Source organism: Anabrus simplex, chromosome 3 (genome assembly GCF_040414725.1).
Source record: "Anabrus simplex isolate iqAnaSimp1 chromosome 3, ASM4041472v1, whole genome shotgun sequence".
Lineage (NCBI taxonomy): Eukaryota > Metazoa > Arthropoda > Insecta > Orthoptera > Tettigoniidae > Anabrus > Anabrus simplex.
In genome coordinates, this window is record NC_090267.1 from 359,880,305 (window position 1) to 359,906,359 (window position 26,055).

The following is a 26,055-nucleotide window of genomic DNA, read 5'->3' on the forward strand; positions in this document are numbered from 1 at the left end:
ATCTTCCAATGTTGAATAAACCTGCCAACTATCCAGACACCATCAAGCACAAGCATTCTGTTCTTTTGCTTTCTTAATTAGTTATTCCTACTAGAAAGTTGTCAAAATAATGAAATATATTTCTGCCTCCTTTACCTCTTGAGATATTTTTAAAATGCATTTTCAAGGAGGAGACATTGTGCAGATTTTTCAGTTTGCATTTTGTTTGTGTTTCATCTCATTCTCTTGGTCAAATTGCTGTCAGATTCTGATGTATTTGTATTCTTTGTAATTCTATTATCATGACAACCATAACAAAACTTATACTTTAAAAATTGGTTGGTATACTCATGAATTGTGTTGTGATGTTTGATGTGTATTTAAAAAAGTAAAATTTGCATCGGTGACATTGCTACAGGTATAAATTTCTTAGAATTAAAATTACTTCTAATGGCATTTGCATTGAATAAAATAGTATATTGATGAATATCAATTAGTTGAGTCTGTGGAAAGTGGGTCTATGAGAATTTCAGCACTCACATAATCATGAATTGTCACGTGAGTACTGTCAGTTAAAACTCGCAAATTGGGTAGTGTGATGGTCAGTTGAGTTTTAGTCTGTGTACAATCAGCAGTGATGGTGCTACCGGAGATGCTATCTTCAAGAACCTATATTGGCACAATCTACAAATTCATATACGGCTAGCTACAAGGTTCTACATATGTAAACTAACGACACCTCATTCAAACTTCCTGAAAACAATAGAAGTTTGCAAATTAAATTCAGGCAATCAACTCAATTGAAATTGAAAACTGCCAATTTCTCCTCAGTATCATCTTATTACCCAATTTATGTGTTTCAACTGACAGTACACATGTGACAATTCATGATTATGAGAATGCTGAAATTCTCATAGATGCACTTTCCACAGACTCAACTAATTAAAATGGGATGAATTTGATTTATTCAATGTGAATGTCATTAGAAGCAATTTTAATTTAAAGAAATTTTGTACCTTTAGTGACATCACCAATGCAAATTTTACTCTTTGATATAAATATATATATATATACACACACACATCAGACATCGCAACACAGCTGTAGAGCACATCAACCAATTTTTAGTGTATAAATTTTGTCATGGTTTTATGTATATATACAGAGTCCAATGCTTTGTCAATTTTTAGTTATAAGTGGCTGAAGATGATCATTATATGATTGAAACTAGTCCCACAATGTGATATATATAGTCACATATAAATAAATACAGTAAATAAATATGTATTGATTAGGTGGAATTCATAAGTCTGTCTAGTGTAATTGCTTAAATGATACAACAGAAAGTGAAGTCCAAGATATAATTCAAAAAGAACCACTAAACAAAGATTCCAAAGATACTGGTAATATAATATGCAATCTATATATATTACTGAAGAGGTGAAACCATTAACTCTGATAAAATCTGGCAAGTCCCTAAAAGGCTTAAAATAGCCTCTTTCATAAAGGAGAAGATAAGTTTAATCCAGGGATTATTTCCCAATTTCAATATTACCTCCACTTTCTAATATTCTTGAAAAAATTGTTAAAACAGATTTATGTGATATTTAGATCATAATAAATTACGTTATGACTATCAAGATGGCTTTCTAAATAATAAAAATATTGTGAATGCAATGCTTGATATTTTAACCCAGCTTCAAGATGCCTTAGATCAAGATTCTCTAGCCACAACCTTTTTCATAGACTTGCAAAAAGGTTCTCATAGTGAACCATGAGTTGCTAATGGGAAAATTAATGAAATTTTTATATGTGGAACAGCTTTAACAAGGATTCAAGTTTATTTAAAAGACAGAGTGCAGTATGTATCTCTTAAAAAATGCAGAGAGTTCTTTAAAACCCATAAAGGTAGGAGTATCCCAGGGATCTGTGCTTGGACCAATGATATATAAGGAAACTGGATCTAAAGGTAAACTAACATCATTTATTGGTGACACTAACCTGTTTTATGGCAGAGAGACACTGAGGGATTTACAGAATGATATTGTGTATGATTGTGGGATTTTTGACAACTGGTTGAATGTCAATAAATTATTCATTATTTTAAAAACCAAAATATATGGTTTTTTATAAGCAGTCTGTTTGCATTGATAGGTATGAAGTAATACAGTTCAAAAATATACCACTTATCAAGGTGAATGACTTTAAATATCTGGAATTGATCATTGACTCTCAGTTGGATTGGGATGCTCACATTAATTATATCATAAAGAAAAACTCTTCTCTCTGTGGTGCCATGACAATTGCACTCTCCCACTTCCATTTCTCTCAAAAGTATTTATCATGCATTGATCCTTTGTAATTTTCAATACATGTGTGTCATTTAGGTTGGTGCAAAGAAAGAACTCTGGGAACAACTTCAGGTCCTACAAAATAGAGCAGTTAGGAAAACTAAATTGCCTTGACTATTCTTTTAGAACCAGTATTGTTTTTAAAAATACTAAAATACTCAGTATTGATCACACCATACAATATAACATATCCTTCATTTAGAATAGGTACACAGGTAGAACTCATATAAACTCATATAAACCAGTAATTTTGTTATTCATAACTACAATACAAGAAATTCTAATAGAATACATCTTCATCCCAAAAAAGAAAAATATATATGGATATATGGATTAAATAGTATTATTAACTTGTCAAAACTATACAAGGAATTACAAAAACATATACCTGAAAGTTTAAAAACCCATCAAAAGTGGAAGTTGAGATAAAATGTTACTTGTTACATAAAGAGTGAGGCTAAGTTATATTAAAGCATCAACACAGATCTATATGTTAATTTGTTCATTGTAATATTGTCACCATTGATCACTGTATTTATTTGTATTGTTATTATATAATCCAATGTCACCTTGTATCTTATATATTTTGCTCCCTTCACTGAGCACCAGCTCATGGCAGTCAATCGTTCAAACTAATAATAAAGTTTTAGGAATAACTAGCTGAGGTACATGTGCTTCGCTACGGAATTCTACATTGTGTACAGAATTCTAGGTTAGGTAGTGTACACGTTGCAAGTAAGATTGTATTAAATTGCATAGCTCTTAACGTTACCCTAGAAACGCGATGGGGAAGTCACCAAACATCTTTGTTTATGTGAAGATTGGGTTAGGGAATTTTCATTGGAACGGTAGGCTTTCTTGGCTACCATCAGTCACAATCAAGTTGGGGAATTTTCATTATAATGGCACTCTCACTCTCCACCTGCCTTTTTACATCCTCCGTAAGACTGCCTTTGTTGTTTTCCCAATTGAAATCAACCTAGGTCCTTACAGTGATGCCAATAGGAATGTCACGATTAAAAGCAATGCTATCATGTGAAATACTCAATCAAATGAGAAACCACACATATTCTCTCTTTTAACGAACAGTAGTACGCTGCCGATCTAATAGTCCAAAGTTACAGAGCTGAAATGACGAGGCCTCAGACAGCTGTGAACACTCCTCTGCCATTATGCCGTTAAATGTGCACACTGCTCATTCCAATCAGTCCCTGAGAGTAAGGATTGAATAGCTGGAATGCCATGATGTACCAGTGTGTTACATACCAACAGTATCAGAAAATTTATGAATCAGAGAAATCGTATGCTAGAGGAGAAAGTTATCTAATTCCCCTGCTATTTCCCACCAATATTCAGGCATGCTCTTATACTCGGCACGCAGTATCGGAGATGAGTTGCAACATAAGAGACATAGAACATCACAACAAACAAAGGTCAATGTAATGTTATTGTTGATCAATTTTCTGAGCTTTCGATATTGTAGGCCTTCACATTTAGTTTTCTTCCGAATCTGAAATACCACTCTTGTCATAATCGGTACAGTAAAACTGAATAAAACATAAGTGATCAGAAACTGTATTCTCTATAAATTCTGTTATGTACCACTATTCTATAGGACCAAAAACATAGTACTGTATTTAAAACTTAAATTTTAGGTGCCTTCCCCTAAACTACCATTTCATCCAGGGTGAGTAAAATTGTTTATAGCTTATACTATGGTTTCTTATTCCCCGACTCTATATACCGATTTTCATTAAATTCTGTTTTCCCATTTTCTCGTGGTTCGGAGTTAATATGGACTTACAGTAGTAACTTAAATACAAATTCATGAATATCTCTGTTATCATAGCCGGTACAGTAAAAATGTATAAGACATAAATTATTGGAAATTTAATTCTATATAACTTTAGTTATGCAGTATTTATTGATAGGACCACTAATAACATAAATATTTGAGAATTACATTTTAGGCCTTCCCCTAAACTACCATTTTGCTCAATGTGAATAAAATTATTTATAGCCTAGATTGTAGTAGCTCATTCTCCAACTTTACATATCTATTTTCATTAAATTCTCATCAGCCGTTTTCTCATGATACGTGTACATGCATACAGACAGACAGAAATTATGGAAAAGTGAAAAGTGCATTTCCCTGTTCCTGTGGACACGACCATTCTTTTTCAATTCTGAGCAATGTACAGACGAAACTGCTATTTTATATATATAAATTAGATAAAGCCTCTCTAGCATTACTTCATGGGACACTTGGAAACAAATGTACTAATATACATAGAAAAAACCTGTGTGGAAGTGTTAAGTTATCTCATCCATAGCATATTCCACCATAGATACAAGTGTTAAAATTCCCTCTTGCTTTCTGTTTATTGTATGAAATTCTTTCTCAGTGAGCTCATTTGTATGCATCTTAAATACAGAGATACTCACTCTATTTGGTTTCTCAGTTGATAACACCCGGGTGAGTTGGCCACGCGGTCAGGGACACGCGGCTGTGAGCTTGCATCCGGGAGATAGTGGGTTTGAACCCCACTGTCGGCAGCCCTGAAGGTGGTTTTCCGTGGTTTCCCATTTTCACACCAGGCAAATGCTGGGGCTGTACCTTAATTAAGGCCACTTCCAACTCCTAGGCCTTTCCTATCCCGTCGTCGCCATAAGACCTATCTGTGTCGATGCAACGTAAAGCAACTAACAAAGTTGATAACAAGGAGTCCCAGTTCTTCTTCCACAAGTCTTTTCCCACACCTTGGCAGGGTCACAGTGTGAACTGCATTGAATGATAGGTGGACTTGGTCCTGCTTTACGGATGGACACCCTTCCTGACATGAACCCTATTGTATGTTTCTGTGGTGATTGAATATGTTGTGTGAATGAAGAAGTATGTATTAAGACAGATGCCTGGGACCCTCTGAACCAAAGATTCCATTCAGTCAAGGAGACCGACTTACATTGCAAGTTTTAAATATTGCCAATAATTATGCAACAATTTTAAAACCCAGAATTAAAAATAATAAAAAAAAGTCGTTTGTTGTTATTTCTGCTTAAGAAATTATAGTTGTTACAAATTTATTCTACCTGAATTCAGTTTTACTGCATTAGATACTTGTATACAGAGAATTCTATAAGTCACCGATTAACTGATCTGATAACACCTTTTTTTAAATCATCAGAACAGTTATGATTCACTCTTTAAACATCTTACATTAAACTGTTACTGGTCTTCATACATTATTGCTTTGTATTTGTTTACTGAATAAATATGTAAACTTTACCTCTGCAAATGTTTACTAGGCAGATGACTTAGACTGCATCAAAATATGGACGGATTGAAGAAGTTTCTTGTATATTGTTTCAGATGTGGGAAGTGTCGGCGTTACATGAAGTACATCCAAGCCAAGCCATCACGGATGCACTGTTCACATTGTGATGAAACTTACAATTTACCTCAAAATGGTAATATTCGGATCTACAAAGAACTTAAATGTCCACTAGATGATTTTGAATTGTTGTCTTGGTCTGCAGGGACAAAGGGCAAGAGCTACCCATTCTGCCCATATTGTTTCAACAATCCTCCCTTCAGGTAAAGCTTTACTAAACAATTGTACTGATATAATAAACTGATAACATTATTTTATGTTCTTACCATGCATATTTCTTGTGTTTTCATCATGGAGCTTATCGATTCAGTATTCGGAAATAGGGCTCAGATTTCTATGACCTTCGGAAATATGCATGCACGTATGTCCTAAGAATACCAAAATATGGTGTAAAAGCTTGGAAATATGACATAACAGAAATCTAACATTGTCTAAAAATTCCATAGAAGACTCTTTTGCTAGCTGCTGTACGTCGCACCGACACAGGTAGGTCTTACGGCGACGATCCGTAGAAGACTATTCACCAACCTATACAAAAGAGCTTTTATCTTAGCACACTGCAGGGTTGTTGGATTGTAAAAAGTTACTGAATCATAACTTCAAATTCATAAATTGTGCAATTTCAAGTTTTGCCTAAAATGTATTTAATCTAACTCTCTAACAAACCTGCAAAACTTTGTGCTATCAGAGATAGTACTTTAATTTCAGCATCTTAAAAGTAGGATTGAACTCTGCACACCTGAATTCACACTTGACTGTAGAGAAGAGAGAAGACAAAAGGATTCAGAGAAAAGATAGAAATGTGTCCAGTGCCTGTCCTCTGTACAACTATTGCTTTCACAGTTATGTTAACAGAGTCACTGGCTGCTTAGAATTACTACCTGGAAACAGCTGGATTATAACCAATTAATAGGGAATGTTTGGGAAGGGGTAAGGTGGTGAAGACGCAGTCAACCAGCAGTTAACTGGCCATAGCCCCTAACATTCTTTTGCCCTTTTATATTTTGACTACTTACTGCTTACGAAACCTGTTGCCTTCAAACTTCATTTAACCACAAAATAATATTTCTGCGGAAAAGAAGTTCGAAATAACCACAAACAAAGTCCCTTGCCATGATGGATGGAAAGGTCATCAGTCCATAGACTAGTTTGATGCAGCCCTCCATGCAACCCTATCATGTGCTAACCTTTTCATTTCTATCTAACTATTACATGCTACAATCTGTTTGTCATATTCATACTTTGTTGTACCCCTGCCATTCATACCACCTGTACTTCCCTCAGAAACAAACTGAACAAGTCCTGGGTGTCCTAAACGTGACCTATCATACTATCTCTTCTTCTGGTCAAATTTTTCTAATCGTCCTCCTCCCACCAATTCATTTTAATATCTCTTCATTCATGATTCAATTCAGCATTCTTCTGTAACACCACATTTCAAAAGCTTCTATTCTCTTTTTTTTAAGCTAGTTTTTGTTCATGTTTTACCTCATACAGTACCAGCTCCAGACAAAAGTCTACAAAGACATATTACTTATTCCTGTATCAGTGTTAGAAGTGAGTAAATTTTTTTCTTAAAAATGGCCTTCCTTGCTTGTGCTAATCTGCATTTTATGTCCTCCTTACTTCTGCCATCATTAGTTATTTTACTACCCAAGTAACAATACTCATCTACTTCCTTTAAGACTTCATTTCCTAATCTAATATTTCCTGCATCACCTGACTTCATTTGACTGCATTCTTTTACTTTTGTTTTGGACTTATTTATTTTCATCTTGTACTCCTTCTCCAAGACTATGTCCATACCATTCAACAGTTTCTAATAAAATAATATCATCTGCAAATCTCGGAGTTTTGATTTCTTTTATTGCCTGTTCTATATAAATATTTGAAAGGTTAAGGGGACAAACTGCAGCCTTGCCTCACTCTTTTCTGGATTGCTACCTATTTTTCATAGCCTTCACTGCTGACTGGTTTTTGTACAGGTTGTGGATAATTCTTTTTCTCCGTATCTGGTCCCAAACATCTTCAGAATCTCAAATAGCTTGGTCCAGTCAACATTATCAAATGCCTTTTCTAGATCTATAAATGCCATGTACGTGGGCTTGTCCGTCTTCATTCAATCCTGTAAGTTTTTTTTTTTTTTTTTTTTTTTTACAGCTTGCTTTACGTCGCACTGACACAGATAGGTCTTATGGCAACAGTAGGATAGGAAAGGGCTAGGAGTGGGAAGGAAGCAGCCGTGACCTTAATTGAGATACAGCCCCAGCATTTGCCTGGTGTGAAAGTGGGAAACCATGGAAAACCCTCTTCAGTGCTGCCGACAGTGGGGTTCGAACCCACTGTCTCCTGAATGCAAGCTTACAGCTACGCGACCCTAACTGCATGGCCACTTGCTTGGCCCTGTAAGATCAGACGTAAAGTCAGAATTGCTTCACGTGTTGTATATTTCTTCTGAAGCCATTATCAGTACAAAACATGTGAATAATACTTGGGGAATGGCTAAAACCGGACCAACAAGTAGTTCTCAAGAGGTCTTGAGTAACACTAGACAAATATGCAGCAACCGGAAGGATATATCAACAAGCTCAATTTGGAAACGTACGGTGTTCATTCAAATTCTACTTCACATTAGAATATTTTCACTTTACCAACAAGTTCGTTCAGAAACAATACTGCCGTATTGACAATATAGGATTAATGCCAATACATTTTGTACAAGTGTTACTCCAGTAACATCGAGAACAAGATAAGTGTTCATAATATAGGCAATTACCAACTGCATAAAATCGTTAATATAGTTAACGAAGGTTCAATAACAATAACACAAGTCAAGTAATACTGACCTCAAAAGGATTTTTAAAATGTTTTTAAGTAGGATGTTCAACCGATGAGTTTTGTCAATAAATTTAAAGTCAATGTTAACACTAAGATTTTAGACAAATGTGTTTTAACTTAAAGACATGATTTTTATTGTATAAGATTTGCAAATTATTATAGGATTTGTCACTCATGCTTACAAAGCATATAGGATGTTCAACCGATGAGTTTTGTCAATAAATTTAAAGTCAATGTTAACACTAAGATTTTAGACAAATGTGTTTTAACTTAAAGACATGATTTTTATTGTATAAGATTTGCAAATTATTATAGGATTTGTCACTCATGCTTACAAAGCATATTTTAGCTCAATAGAATATGTTCACGATCTTATCAAACCTTGGGTAAATGATAATTGGCTGATGATGCTCACAAAAAGGAGCAAAACATGTACCATATTAACAATTTAATAAAGATGTAAGTCCTCATTAGCTTATTATGTATTGAATAGGTGGTATTTAATAAAATTATAAGAATTTGTGTCATAACATACTTCTACTGTATTTATATAATTGAAAAATGTTACAATAATTGAATACTTTTAAATACAGTTTTGAAAAATGTATAAAGTTGTTTTTGTTTATTTCAGGGATATGAAGAAAGGCAGTGGTTGTAATTCATGTACACATCCCACATGTCCTCATAGTCTAAATAGCACAGGTGTGTCTAGCTGTGTAGAATGTGAAGGTGGTGTGTTGGTGTTAGACCCAGCATCTGGACCAAAATGGAAGCTTGGTTGTAACAAGTATGACATTTTTACTTCATTCTTGCACTTCCTTTATCTCTGAAGTTTGCATTTTCATCTGATCACATTTGGTAGTGTTATTATCATTCTTACTAGTCCACAGCCAGATCCCTTTAAGAGCAGGTGCAAAGAACTACTACAGGTAACTGAACAGTGCAGCGATGGTTGTTGCTCATTTGTTAATTCTATAATAGACTGCTCTGTCGTATTTGAGGTACCTGTGATATCTTGTGAGATAGTAAAAGATAATATATAGCAGTTGAACACTATAAAAGAAAAGAATCATTTCAGACCAATAGCAAAACAAAACATTATTAAACATACAACATGTTTCATTCAGTCAAGTGGACACTTCCATGTTCTTCAAACTACATTAATTAAATTTTACCCTAGAAGTACATACAAACACTAGCTGCTATACCCATCATTCACAAAATAGTCTTATACAATTGCAGCAGTACTCTCATATAGCAGAGATGAGTAGCAGCAATAATATGTGCTCTGATGTGTAAAAGCATAATTTCCTGGAGAATTCTGAAGAGTTACAAAGGAAAGGTGGCCTTTTTGGTGGAAAACTGAGTTTTAAATATATGTTCTGGGCTTTATTTTGTGATCGGAGTAACCACTGCCCTTTTTTTTTTTTTTTTTTTTTTTTTTTTTGGATAAAACATACACAAGTTAGGCCCAAGAATAGAAATGGCATGTGTTCCAAACTTCATCCTTGTTACCTAAGGCTGCAACAAGCGTGTTCCTTTTATTGTTCCATGTCTCAACAGAGTCTGTTCTTTTCTTGCCATAATTAATAAGCAACACATTGCTGATTATTTTCATTGCATTCTTTACAAAATTTAAGCGATCACCACCACAGCAACAAAATTTAACACTATCTGCTGGAAAGGTAACAGTCCATATCTCATAGAATGAAGACAAGAACACTTTTATCATTCTGGACTCCTATTTCACATACTGTATAATTGGTTACATACAGTCAAAAACATGCTTTCACACTTTGTTGATATAAGAGTTTGCACAATTTCCTCAAAATACTCTCTGACCAACAAAATAATATCATATGGCACTGAAAGTTCTCCCCTGTTCAGTCTCTGCAAATAGTCACCTTGACAGCCATTACTATTAATTAGAAATCCATAGCAGCAACTACAATTTATATTTGCAGAAAGCTTAAAACCTATACAACCACATACATACAGAAAATAAGGCTCAATAAATTAAATATTTTCCATTTAATTCTCTTCCAAAAAATGTTTTACATTGACCTGAGGCTACAGGCTCACATCTAGTATAATTGAAGTGTGCGGCCAAACAAGGGTCTATGATACACCTGATGTGTTTCGAATTATGAGCTTGAAAAGGTCAGAAAGTTTCAATATGCCTGGCGGTAGGCAAGTATAAAGGTAACAGTCCATATCTCATAGAATGAAGACAAGAACACTTTTAATACTTATCTTCTTTTCCGCTTCGAGAATTATTACCTCCTGCTAGTTGTCTGTACTATTCAAACCTCAATTACAAATGGTCACTTCCAAATTTCTGTGGTGGTACATACTATACATTAAGCTGGCTAGGAGTATTAATGATTTTCTTTCAAAACAGAAGTGCAATGTTACATTGCATTGTAGTTATCCAAAGCCTGACAGAGAATTTTCTTCAGCAAGCTGTTTCCATTGTGTAAGCCAGAAGAGAAAGTTAAACAAAAAAAAACATCATTCTCCTTGCTGCTAAGACTAGACATTAAGCCCAGGAATATTTTTGGCACTGCACTGTCACTTAAAACTAAGGCTTCAAGTATGTACATATTTGCATTGTTTGCCATTCTTATGTATTTTTGTTCAGTAAAAAAGTCTAAATCATAACAAAATTTCGAGCGAACAATCAACCAGTCATTTGCTTCCTAGTTGTTTTGTGGAATAACATGAGTCCATTCTTCTTGATGTGCTACATCTTTAGGTAATTTGAATCATGGACCTACAGAACTTCATCTCAGATGCTTGCAACCTTGAAGAGTCCTTCTTAGTGAGGGTGCAGGTTTCAATACCATGAAGTACTGATTGAACATCACCAGCTTTGATTTTGTTGGTACTTTGGGATCCCAGGGGTGTGTTCGTACTTACTGGTTAAAATGAGAGCTCTTCTACAGTCTATTTTCGACCTCCTTTGTGGCCGGTGTATCTTGAGATATTACCCTGCTGAGATATGTAAAGTTTTCCACACTTTCTAGTGGATGGATTCCTATCATGATGTTTGCTGGTCGTCCCTCTCTGTTTATTGCCATCACTACTGTTTTGGGTCTGTTTATCTCGAGATTGAATTCCTGGAACATAACCTTCCGGGACTTAACTGTACTTGTCCCTCAGTTTCTCCCCAGATCAAAATGCCATCAGCAAAAGCCATTGCATATAGTTCACCAGAGGTTTTCTTGATGTTCTTCATTATGTCATCCATGATGGTGATAAACAATAAACCGAGCTCGATAACTGCAGTCGCTTAAGTGCGGCCAGTATCCAGTATTCAGGAGATAGTGGGTTAAAACCCCACTATTGGCAGCCCTGAAGATGGTCTTCTGTGGTTTCCCATTTTCACACCAGGCAAATGCTGGGGCTGTGCCTTAATTAAGGCTATGGCTGCTTCCTTCCCACTCCTAGCTCTTTCCTGTCCCATCGTCGCCATAAGGCCTATCTGTGGCAATGCGACGTAAAGCAACTTGTAAAAAAAAAAAAAAAAAAAAAAAAAAAAAAAAAAAAAAAATGGGAATAGTGTACTGCCTTGCTGGACTCCACTTTTGGCCTGGAACCAGGATGAATGTCTATCACCTAATTGCACACAGTTGGTACAGTGCTCATACAGCATCTGAACGTTCCTCACCAGTCCCTATGGCACGTTCCTTTTTCTCAAGCATTCCCATATCTTCTCTCTTGCAATACTGTCATATGCCTTCTCAATATTAAGGAAAACCATGAAGAGATCTTTGCCTTTTTCTCAATATATCTCCATTAACTTATGGACACTGAAGATTAGGTCTGTTGTGAACCTGTTAGGCCTGAAGCCATAGTGTTCTTCTTCGAACTGTGGCTCTAAGATGACTTGTAATCTGCTCTCTAAGATTTTCTTAAGAATCTTAAGCCTATGAGAAAGAAGTGTTATTCCCCAGTAGTTGGAGCATGTTTGGCAATTTCCTTTCTTAAACAGGGGAATAGTGACACCCTTGCTCCAATCAATAGGTATTTTGTCATCATTTCCAAACTACATTGAACACCCAGTGTAGCCACTGTAAACTCATAAGTAGTTTTAAAATACAGTAGAAGTCCATTATAGCGATAATTCATAACAGCGAAAAATTTACTCACTATAGCGGATTGTCGTTATATCCGATGTTTGTATAAAAGTCGGAAAACCCTCCATACACATTAAAATCGATATGAAACGGCAATCAGTTTGTTCAAAACTTGCGTTTCCGCAGATGACATCCACATTACGGCTTACTTGTTTCTTACTTTCTGAAATCCGGTACTACGTGAAAGTGTACGTTTAATTTCATTCTGAAAAAATATAGTACCGTATTTCCCCAAATCCAAGATGAACCCCACTTTTTCCTTCAAACAATTTATCAGGCTCAAAAAGTACTTTTTAAAATCATATTTTGTTGTACAGTAGGCCTACGCATTTTTACACTATTTTTAGACGCCGAACATTGGCTTTCGTCTTTTTTTTTTTTTGTGGCTGCACAATTATTGTTTATTTCTGTGGGTTTAAGGACCATTAACTTAAAATTGGCATCATAATACCAAAGAGAACCCGTTAAAAATTTGCCGCCGGGCTGAGTGGCTCAGACGGTTAAGGCGCTGGCCTTCTAACCCCAACTTGGCAGGTTCGATCCTGGCTCAGTCCGGTGGTATTTGAAGGTGCTCAAATACGACAGCCCCGTGTCGGTAGATTTACTGGCACGTAAAAGAACTCCTGTGGGACTAAATTCCGGCACCTCGGCGTCTCCGAAGACCTTAAAAAGTAGTTAGTGGGACGTAAAGCAAATAACATTATTATTATTAAAAATTTGCCAGCAAAACCTTTTCCATGCGTCTCTACAATACGACGATCGATCAGGAAATTATTCTTGCTGTCTATAAAACTGTTACTTTTAGTCAGCGTCGGATATAACCGGCTACTGCTACACGCATGTCTCGCTTGCCGGGTTCAGCCAAATTCAACGGCTAGCGATGTATAGGCCTAATCGTGGACATTGAAAGTCAACGAACGAGTTTATTGCACCACGGTATGGCCATTCCGCCCTTGGGCTGTACAATTATGCTACATTTCCGAGTGTTTAATAACCATTAACTTAAAATTGGCATCATAATATTGACGAGAACCCGTTGAAAAATTTGCCGGCAATACCTTTTCCACATATCTTTACGATACGACTATCCATTGTGAAAATATTCCTGCTGTACATAAAACTTGATTTTACCAAATGATTTTACTAAGCGTCATGTACAACAGACGCGTTATGATTCTGCCACTGAGTAGCCATGGCCTTTCTAAGAATTCGAAGGCTTGCATGTTTTGATACTATTTTGCAGATTTGAGCAATGTTTTTGTAGAGGTTAATAGAACATTATTCTCCCTTCACTATTTCCCAAGATCCAGAGACATTATACACAGGCACTGTACAACTGGTTGTCGCGGCTAGCTATGTATAATAGAGGAGGTAGTTTATTGTCAACGAGTTTTGTGTGTGCGTGCGGGGATGAAAAGAAGCAGCGTGGTTACCACGGTAGTTGCCACTGGTATCCGTTAACTTACTATTAGGCCGCAAATGTAAGACAACCCTTAAGTTTTCGCATGAGATTCTGAGGGGAAAAAATACATCTTGGATTTGGAGAAATACGGTATCATTCCAGGGGTTTCTGTGGCAAATACTTCAGTTTTCTTCTTCAAACAGCTTCACTTAACCTAACAGTATATGTATCATGAAAACATATTTGAAACGCATGTAGAGAAACGATAACGTCCTCGCTAAAAATTTACATGTAAATAGTCTTTCTGAAATTTAACTAAATGCAAGAAGATATGAACTATCCTCTGAAATCGGTGATGTACTCTGCCATATCTTGAGGTGTATCACATTCATACTTAATTTCCATACATACATACATACATTTCCGTAATTTAACCAGATGCGAGAAAATATAAACTCGTAACCTATGGTCTTCATATCCGTATTGACGAACTACGAACAACACAGTTAGAAATAGGAAAGGACTTCCACCTTATCAATACTTATTTATTGCACTTACGTAGGTGGTTTGAAAAGTTCTTGGAATGTACTAGAATTAAATATCTTACCTCGGAACTGCTTTTATTTTTCAACACAGTCTCCCTGTAGACTAATGCATTTGGTCCAGCGATGTTCTAATGCCTTGATCCCATCTCGAAAATGAGATTCCTCCAGGCCTACAAAATACCTCTCCAATTCGGCTGTCAGTTCTTCGCTTGTAGAAAATCTCCATCCACCGAGGAAAATTTTCTGCTTGGGGAATCGATGAAAGTCTGATGGTGCCAAATCAGGTAAATAAGGTGAATGTGGCAACAATTCGTACTCCAGTTAATGAAGTTTTGCCATGGCAATAACACTTGTGTGCGGCAGAGCGTTGTCCTGATGAAAGATTACCTTTTTCCTTGCCAGACCAGGCCTTGTTTCGCGTATCTTTTCCTGTAGTTGGTCTAGGAGGTTTGCATAGTATTGCCCCATAATTGTTTGGCCAGAAGGAAGATATCAATCAGCAGAATGCCTTTTGCATCCCAGAAAACTGAGGCCATGACCTTTCCGGCCGAACGCACTGCCTTTGCTTTCTTTGGTGGTGGTGAATCAGCATGTTTCCACTGCTTTGACTGCTGTTTTGTCTCTGGGGTATAGTAGTGGACCCAAGTTTCATCTGTAGTCACAAACCGGTGCAAAAAATCTTGTTGGTTGCACTGAAAACGGGCCAGACTTTGTTCGAACATTTTCAATCTGGTGCGTTTATTGTCCAATGTCAAGAGCTGCGGCACCCATCTTGCAGATAATTTTTTCATACCCAATTCTTTAGTTAAAATATAATATACCCGTTCAGAAGACATCCCTACATCTTCAGCAATCTCCCGCACTTTCAGTCGACGATCCTCCATGACCATTTTATGCACTTTTGCGATAAATTCTGGGGCCGTAACACTTTTTGGCCGTCCACTATGCGGATCATCATCCAAGCTCTCCCGACCAAATTTAAACTCGCTGGTCCACTTGGTAACAGTTGAAAATGAAGGAGTAGAGTCTCCCAGTGTGTTCTGAATGTCGGCATGAATTTCCTTTGCTTTCATACCTTTCTTTACAAAGTATTTAATCACTGCTCGAATCTCAGTTTTTTCCATTGTCACAAATCACAACGCGGGAACAACAACAAAGAGTCGTCACTACCACACTCCTGCAGCTAGAGCACTGACGCGCCACGTGTTCACTCGCAAAGGATGTGTGATTATTGTACGGGAACCTCGTTGCTCTAACACTGACATCTAGCGGTGATTCCGAGAACTTTTCAAAGCGTCCTCGTATTATGCTACAGTAGCGGTTTCGACCCCCTGTATAGGGTCATCATCAGCTGAACAATACATTCACATATAGATCATGAACCTATGATTGAAATTACATTGTCTGGGGGTCACGTCCAAATGGGGCATATCAAAACGGGAACTGGCGTGAGTATCAATATGTGTGACAATGCAATTATATGTCTATAATGATATGCTTTAGGTCTTAAAATTAGTTTATAAAACACTATCTCCACTTAAAACTAACTTATAAGTATATAAGACAAAAACAATATATGTAGGAACACTTCATGCACATGAATGTTCGTGTCTTGCGTGTTATTCATTTCACCAGTTGACTTCAGTGTTCAAGTCTTATTTTCATAGTTGTGCACTTGGTTGATGTTTTTGGAGCTTGAATGATATGATTTGCTTGTAAAATTATCACATATGTATAAAAGATTTTGACTTCATATATATACATAGAATAAAACACTTTCCAAGTTTAAAAAGAGTGCCAGACGTATGGATACAATTAGGATAAAATATGTATATCAGCTCTGCTGTGTGTTGAATCTTGTTGTTTTATGTTAAAATTGAATCATGTTGTCCTGTGATATTCGGAAAATTTGAGTGGCATTAGATTCAAAGTGGTGGCTCGGTAGCTTTTCAGTGATGTTATAATTATCTGTGGAAGATAAGATTGAGCTGTGAGTGATATTTTATGTTGGAGGAATGTCTAAGGATTGTGTGTGCTAATTTGAATATGTACTTACTGTTACTGGTGTGGTTGAGTTGTGTTTGATATGTGAGCTCATTGTGTACTGCTTTGTGTTCATCTTGGGCTCATACCAGCTACTGTGAGGGGAAGGGAAGGAAAGGTAGGGAGAATTGCTGTTGTGGGGGTAGGGGTGGAGCTAGGTGTGTCGTTTGATGTTTCTCTGTCACGTGTCATGTTTTGTTTATTGATTATCTTAAGGTAACCGATTTTTAGGGCGGGGTGACTGTACTGAAGATGATGTTCGTTTTTTCTGTAATTTCATTTATGTTGAAATTTGGATTGGTATACTGATCTAGAGAAATGTAAAATTCTTCTGTTATGTTGAGCAGGGGCCCCTTGGGGTTTATGTTCAGGATTTGTATGTCATTCTTGATGTTCGTGAAACTGTGTTTATAGTCTTCGATATGTTGGCCTATTGAGGAAAAATGATTGTGTTTTACACCGTTTATGGATTCATACAACAGCTTAAAAAATTGAATGTCTGGTCCGTGGGAGCAAACTGATAATGATGAATCAGTTCATAAGCTCAACCTGCTTTCTTCCATCGTGTAAGAATCATATTTATTTACCTTTACCAGGATGCCTTTACTGTCACCTTAGGAAAGAGACATAAGACTACCAAGAGTACTTATCCATTAATAATGCACTTAGATGGGTTGTTGAATACACCGGTTCTTATCCGATCACTGCAGTTAACATTGGGCATGGCGGGTACTTGACCGGGTGACCTCTTGGGAACACCACGTGCCATTGGCTCAATTCCCTTTCTGGTGTATGGCCTGATACCATGGTTCAAGTCCTGTTAGTCAAAAAATCTTTCACCATCAGAATGTTGGCTAGCAGGTTAGAGTTTCATAATCATAATCACTAGATTGCATGCCAAAAGCCTGGATTAAATTCCACACCTCTCCACAGTGCTCATACGGAGTGAGGGCATATGACGCTGTTGAGGTGATTCCTTCTTCAGATGGGAACATAAAGCCCCAAGTAGACCCCTTGATTCTATTTGACAGGAGTAGGCTATGTGCTGGCACCGGGTTTTAGCCTTTCCTTTCCTATCATATATCGCATCATTGATTTCATATCATTAACTCCTCTGATGAGGTTGACATCAGGAAGTGTATCCAGTCGTAAAAACTCTCTACAAAGATTCATGTCACTTCATGCCTGACCCTGCAGTGAAACTGGGCAAAGGTTGGACATACAGTGCACTTAGATGGGTACATTTTTCCAAGGGCTGTTTTGTTTTGGTTTGTTTCATATCTAGCAGACCAGATGGTGCCTATAAAAAGAGATGGTACTGGTAATCCAACACCCAAATTATTTAAGAAATCAAAGATTATATTTAGAATATCAATATAATTTCAAATTATACGAATTTCACATTATAACAAATTCATATTTATCCTTGGAAAGTTAACGGCGGATGATCAGAACAACAAAGTAGAATTTCACCATTTCTGTATCATTCATTGAAGTGGCTATTTGAAAAATAAAAATTGTTCTTCAAAGTATGTATTTGGCACTAAGACATAACTATCTCAAGGAATTGAACAAATGTAGATTTTTAAACATTATACATTTTCATCACCCTGAGAAGATAAACACAAATAACACCATTCAATATATATACTGTATCACAGTAACAAATGGTTAATAGCTGATTTTGACCTTCATTTAGTAAAAAAAAAAACAAAGGAAGTGAGACAAATGCTGCGCCATTGTTATTAATTTGTCGCATAAACATCTTCCTCGTAGCTTCCTTTGACAAGGGTATCATAAGGTGAGGACTATAAATGTTGATTTTGTAGCTACAGCAAGGGTAGCATTATGGGTTCCCTTGCTAGGTGAGAGTTTAGTGGACGACTATGAATACAACACAGGTAACAGGTAGGGACCCTCTTAGAGGCAGCCCTGCCCAGGGCGTGGCGCCCCTGTCTATGTGAGTCCCAGAGCACACTGACCCGGTGTAAAGGGTCCCAGCTCAGGGTAACGAGTGAAGACCTCAGCGGCAGCAAAAGCGGAAAGTATGATTTGGTGCAGTAGAGCTGGCGGAGGGTAGTACAGATGAAACCCACTGCCTTGTGGGATGAGGAGGGATCCTCAAAGGATAAGGGAGTAAACCCCGAAAGAAAATCCTCAATTATGTTAGGCCTAGCAAGCCAGTAAGAGAGCTTATTTGTAGTTGCTTTCAAAACACATAAGAGCCTCGGAATGCATTTATCAACTAAATTAAGATGCCAGCATGAGCAGACTCATGTCAGGGATGATGGTGTATGGCCTGATGACAGACAGTCTTTCAAAAATCCTGGAGGAGACTAACACAGATTGGGACCATCATCTTACTCAGTCTCACAGGAAAATGTGAAGAACTAGTGGATCTTATGGAAAGGAGGAAATTAATGATACTGGGGCTGAGTGAAACCAAATGGAGAGGGAAAGGAATGAAGAAATTAAGAAAACAGTATACACTGTATTGGCATGGAAATGACAAAGAGATGAAGAACGGTGTTGGTTTCATCATGAGTAAAGATCTAGAAGGTGTCACTGACATTCAGTATGTTACTGAGAATAATAAAAGGTGATTGTGCATTCAGGAAAAGAAAAACTAACTTTGGTACAGGTGTATGCACCTCAAACTGGATGTTGTCAAGAGGATAAGAACCAGTTTCTTGATGATTTGGAAAAAGTTAATAGTAAAGAGAGAGTAATCATAGGAGATCTGAATGCACAGATTAGGACAGATAGAACAGAGTATGAGAACGTGATGGGACCTCGTTGATATCGCGGAAGAATTGTAGAAGGCGAACATCTCCTTGACTTCTGTATGAGGAATGGGTCGGTAGTGAAAAATAGTTGGTTCAAGAAGAGATAGAGCCATAAGATAACATGTTACAATTGGGATGGACTACAAAAGACTGTAATTCATTATATCATCTCAGATCAAGAAAGGAGCAGAATGGTAACAGATGTTAGACTAATACCCAGCGAGAGTCTTGACAGTGACCACCGTCTCTTAGTAGCGAACCTCAGAAACTTCAATGTGCCATAAGTACAGAACAGGCAGGAAAATGCCAAAAATCAAAGTATGGGAACTCCAGAAAACAGATAAGAGAACTGAGTATCAGAACTGGATAAAAACCCTGTTACCAAGAGATTAAAGATTAAAGGAAAAATGGACCAGACTAAGGGATACATTGGTTAAGGAAGCAACTGAAGTTTGTGGAAAGACAAGTATGAAAACAAGGGAGAAGAAAACACCTTGATGGAAGAGTGAGAGCAGCAATCAGGGAAAGAAATCCTTTGCAAAAAGAAAGGGATTGGGAGAAAAATAAACCAGATCTTACTATAGAGACGAGGCAAAGATCAGAAACCTGGAACAGTTATACCGAAACAAGAAACTGGACATTAAAAGAACAGTTACAGAAGAAAAGACCAAGGCATGGAATATATTCACTCTGAAACTGTTTAAGAAAGGAATTGAATACCATAAAGGCACTTGAAGATGAAAATGGAAATCTGGTTAGGACAGAAAGTGTCATGAGAGAAGTCCTGAAGAACCATTTCGACCACCTACTGAATAGACCAGTTCAAGAACAAAATACAGAACCAGAAATCCAAGCCTACAATGAGTAACCTTCCATCACCTGGATAGAAACTGAGACAGCCTTAAAATCTATGCCTACAGGAAAATCTTCAGGTGCAGATGAAGTGAATGCGGACATGATAAAGGCAGCAGGCATCCAGGACATACAGTGGCTGCACAGAGTACTAAATGCTGTATGGACAGACAACAAAATACCTGCAGATTGGAGCAAGGGCGTTATAATTCCCCTGTTTAAGAAAGGAAGCAGACGGAAACCCACCTCCTATAAAGGAAAAACACTGCTGTCTCATGTGCTAAAAATTCTAGAGAGGATCATAGAAAAGAGATTGAGAACCATCATTGAATCACACTTAGAGGAGGAGCAATATGGATTCAGAAGTAACTGATCAACAGTGGATCTAATTTTTAGCACCCTCCTGCTGATGGAAAAATATTGGGAGAAAGGTAAGAACCCGGTCGTTGTATTCCTGGATATAGAAAAGGCCTATGATAGTGTTATAAGAGATAAGATCTAGGAGTGCCTGAGGAAAAGAAATGTGCCTGAAGGACTGGTAAGGAAAATTCAGATGTTGTACGAAGACTGTGCTAGCTGTGTAGAAATTGGGGGAAGTCAATCATCATGGTTTGAGACCAAGAGTGGAGTTCAGCAAGGAAGAGTACTTTCGCCACTGTTGTTCATCTCTGTTATGGGCAGTATAATGAAGAACATAACGAAAAGTTAGGTGAACTAAATACAGTACAGTGGCCTTTGCTGATGATATCATGATTTGGGGTGAAACAAAAGAGGAAGTATAGACCAGACTCACCATATGGAAATCTCAGTTCCAGGAATATAACCTCAACATCAGCGAGACCAAGACACTGGTGATGGCAGTTAACTGAGAAGGGCATCCAGCAAGTGTAAAACTAGGAGACCACCAGCTAGAGTGTGTGGATAGTTTTCCTTACCTTGGAAGTGTAATCTCCAGTGATAATTTGGTCAGAAAGGAAATTGCAAACAGAGCGCAAAAGGGATCAGAATTCTACCAACAAGTAAGAACACTTTTTATGGAATGGCATGATTCCAAAACTGGCCAAACTGATGATGTTTAACAGCTATTTCATACCAATATTGACCTATGGTATTGAAGCGTGCACCCTCACAAAGAGAGATTGAGCAAGACTGCAAGCATCAGTGATGAAATTTCTTAGATCCACCATCCAGAAGACCAAGATGGACAAGTTAAGAAATGAGGAGGTGAGGAAAGAAGCCAGAATGAAGACATCCCTATTAGACAGAATCTGCTCATCCAGACTACGGTGGTACGGGCATGTGATGAGGGTGGAGCCTACAAGAACAGCCAGAATAAATTTGGAAAGACAGGTGGAGGGGAAAAGACCTGCAGGAAGACCTAAAACCCGATGGATGGACATGATCAAGGTTGATCAAGTTGCCAGAGGATGGACAGTGGATGATGTTCTCCATGACAATTTGTGTATGGACAGGAAGAAGTGGAAGAGGCTCATTAACAGTATCCGGGAAACTGGAACTGTACAATGATGATATGAATACAGCCTTAAACAGAGAATAATAGGTGTAGGCCTAAGTTTTTGACTAAGTAAAAGAATCCTTTTGCCAGGAAATTTTAGGTTCACTGATTAACATACAAATATTTGTTTTTAAAATAGCAACTTAATCCACTGTTAGTCTTTTTTTTTTTATCCATCAACATCAATATTGGAGTATCTCAACCACCTGCTTCAGCACACAACAGATCAGTATACAATTTAATTTTGAATAAAATTGATCACAAATACAGTTGAATGTAAAGCCTCACAGTGGTTTTTATACTTTGATTGCAGTTAATTATATACCATACTAAGAAAGTTGTAGCCGTTTTTGAGCGCATACACAAATAATAATAATAATAATAATAATAAACATTGGTAATAAAATAAATTTGGGGATGATAGAAAAATATCAAAAGTAGCAGCGATTATACATCTTAGCTTGGAAATACAATGGGAGACTATAAATATGCTAAATCAAACCATATGCAAGGGAACACTTACAGGCCTAATAATGACAACTACGGACAAGAGTGTGGAACGTGTAGAAATCCTGTTGAGGTCCATGGGAAGGTATGCCGTTATGGGGAAAAAAAGGTTCGCGATCATCCACCTCAAAACTCAAAAATATTCAAAATAACAAATGAAAAATTACAAGAAACATAGTTAAATGGCAGAGCAGCTGATACTTAACACTTTCGACAAATCAGATACAATTACGAATCAAAGACACAAATAAATGGCAGAGTAGTTGACAATGTTTAAAATAAATGCAAGAAACTTTTATCAAGGACTCTCAGAGTGAATGGAGGCATCCTCGAAAGAATCCGAATTATACAATACGTTATTCAAAAGAGAAGGTTTGCCTTCCAAAGACAACATATAACGGATTAGCCTAACTGCAAAGTTCTATAGAAACTCGAATACGGTGAATCTGGCAATCGAGAGGAAACTCCGGCGCACAAAGTAAAGTTCTACATAATTACGGAAGTTACTTTAAGTGGAAAAGGTCTGAAACACAAGAATGCATTTAAATTAATGTAAGGCAATTACTTAGCGCTTACCGCGAGGAACTGGAGACCCAAGGCGGAGCAAGTCCCCGAGCACACCTGCTCACGAGGACGGTCAGATAGTAAAGACGCGGCTGAATCCTATCACGCACATGAAGTCGGCAGAAGGCCGGAAGTGGACAAATCACAACTAACCAATAGGACACCGAATTCCTCTAGATTCCCATTTTTTGGCAATTAGAAAGGTCATTATTCTGACCAATTGTCCTTATCAAAGTTGTATTGTATTGAATAGTTGGATGAATAATAAAACATACAAGTGTTATTTAATTTCACAAGTTCTCAATCCTTTCAGTTGCGACACATCAGTGGAAACCGCATGTGCAGTATAGGATGTATCAAAAATAAAGCACCTTACAAAATTACAATTCTTGACATACATAATATACAATGATAATACCTTTCATAATTCTTCTTCATACAATAATTTAAAAAATTTAAATGACACACACAAAACACAACTAAATTTAAATACAAAAATCACTTCAAACATAATTCTTGCATCGTGCAATGTTCATTTACAGTTCCAAATAATATCTTGAGCTGTCCAAAAAAAATGGTAATACAACATATTAAGGAATACTATAATCAATAATTTTCAAAATAAAAGGTCAATAGTTTACATTTCCAAACTCAATAATATAATTTCACGAAACACAATGCTTATTTCCAGTTCTCCGTCCCACCACAGGCGATAAAAGTAAAATGTAGTGAATGGAGACAATGCTAGGCTCAGCTAGGGCCCCATGGTTGTCAGATCATGCTCCCAGTTGACAGTCCTTGGGTATCCACCTTCTAGTCACCTCGTACAACAAGCAAGGGATTCTGTGAATGTATTCTGTGCCCCCACCCACTGGGGAAATGTAATGAGGGTTCAGATGGAAGGATGAGAGAATGGAGTATGGTTTAACTTCATGGAAACAATGTTTGATTCATGTGAATGGTAGTGATTGTGGTTGGTTTTTGAGGTAAAACAATGGAATTAGCAGCCTCCCTCTTAAATATAATTCCCCTATTGATAGTTTCAAATCAGTTCATATATAGAATGATAAAATATGAATAGGAACACATAATAGGATGAACACAATGGCAAGTCAGTGTGGAAAGAGAGCAACAGAAAGAGGAGACAAGGAAAAACACAAAAACAAAAAAGTACGAGGAGGATTTCCATATCTTCAAACTGCCAGACACTCTCCTCATCAGCCCTGTTATACGTTAATCTCTTCCCAGCCTCCAACAAGCTCATTTCTGATTCCCAGCTTTATCATGAGGCCAGGTACCAATGCTCATTGAAGGGCCATATTGACAGATCTTGAATCTTCATATGGAACATGTGGGATTGTAAGGAAGTCAACATAAACACTGAAAAGGGGAAGAGAGAAATTTATAAAGTCAACCAAGTGAAATGCATATAATTAGCACTTTTTTTTAGCTGCTCTTTAGCTACTCCAAATGTTTCCTTAAGTGGTTTGGTCGACAAACTTTGATGCACCCCTCATCATTAGAGGCAACTTAAAGGGGAATCAAAGTATTGTAGAAGACAATACAACTTGCAGCCTGACTAATACAAATTGCATGGTAGTGCTGTGTACTTTATCCATACATGCTCGCCTTTTTTTTTTTTTTAACTGTTTGTATTGAGATTTATTTAGATGAGGTTGGAGTGAGGTTAAATGTTCGTACTTATATCTCATCATTCTTTCCAATGACTTTGGTGATAACCCCCACTGTTCTTGTCCTTCCTATCCTAACACCCCTCCTATTCTTTTTGTTCCTATCCTATGTATTTTTTTTTACTGGCAAATGGTGTATTTTTTAAATACCTTTGACATCCTATTTCTTATTGATTCATTTGCTTATTTTTCAACAGGAAGCTACCCTATTGCTATTAAAAACTGTAAATAATTGTATTTCCTTTTCCAGGTGTGATGTTATTATTCATTTGTTTGATGACGCACAGAAGGTAACGGTTGAAGAAGGTGTTTGTGAATGTGGTGCCCAGCTTATTACTGTTGAATATAAACAGGTAAGGTTGTCATTAATTATCATCCCTTCAAACATTTAGCCTATTGTTATTATCTTTATCCTCCTTTTTCTCTCAGATCCATGATAATCTTATAACTGATATTTATCTAGATTCCAAATGCTTCCCTTTTACCTTTCTGTAACTTCCTTTAAATATTTTCGGGTGAGAATGTACCCTAGACACAATATATTAGATTTGCAGTAGATTTATTTTTCTCCAGATCTTACAGAGAAAATAGAAAAAACAAAAACAAATAAAGACAAAGCAAAACTAGGAAAATACAAAACACTATAAAGATACAAATAATAATCAACACTAATAAATAAAACTAAACTGAAACACAAAACAAAAAAACAAAAAATTAACAATGGCATACATATCAAACCCTGGTTGAATCAGCAAGTCTTATCATCCAACTCTAAACCCGCAGGCCATGCCCTAGAACAATACATAACCTTGTCCTGGAATCATATTTCACTGATTCTCGACAAGGTTGCATGCTCCAGGCCCTGACCTGCCTCACTACCATGCTCAGATCTCCATCGTTATCTAAGACTGTTTGCTGATTCAACCCCTTTCCCTCCCTTATACTTGCTGAACCTCAGTGCCCTATATTTCTCTTACTTTCTTTACCCAGAACACAAGATATCGAGCACAAACACAAGTTATCTAACAACACAAAACAGACATATCAAACTCCTACGTACACTTCTTCTTCTTCTTCTTCTTCTTCTTCTTCTTCTTTTATGACCACATAGGATCACTTTAGTCAGTCCGTCGTTCAGGTCTCTTTGAAGGGATTGTTCGGGCTTTGCGGTCTTCCCAGTACTTCTTCAGATGCTCCAATCTTCATGCCCTTTCCTCAGTTGAAAATGTGCGTGTTTTGGTTTGTTTTGTGTAAGGGTAAAGCGGAGGTTTGTATTCTTGAGTTTTGTATTCAATTTTATCTTATTTGTGGTGTCTTCTGTTGTAAGGCCTATTTCCTTCAGATCCTCTCTTACTTCTCTGATCCATTTACATCCTGTTGTGGTATTGAGACGAGATTGTGTTGTACTAGTTGTTTCAGAAGTCTCGAATCCTGCATCCTCATGATATGT

General features: G+C 37.0%; 1 protein-coding gene across 1 annotated transcript in view; it reads left to right on the forward strand.

The window, feature by feature from the left end:
• Top3beta (topoisomerase 3-beta) overlaps positions 1-26,055 on the forward strand; it is a 177,236-nt gene that overhangs the window by 145,828 nt on the left and 5,353 nt on the right. The window contains exons 12-14 of the mRNA XM_067144503.2: positions 5,701-5,925; positions 9,192-9,347; positions 24,856-24,958. Coding sequence (XP_067000604.2) covers positions 5,701-5,925; positions 9,192-9,347; positions 24,856-24,958 — 484 coding nt within the window. The remainder of the gene's footprint in view (positions 1-5,700; positions 5,926-9,191; positions 9,348-24,855; positions 24,959-26,055) is intronic.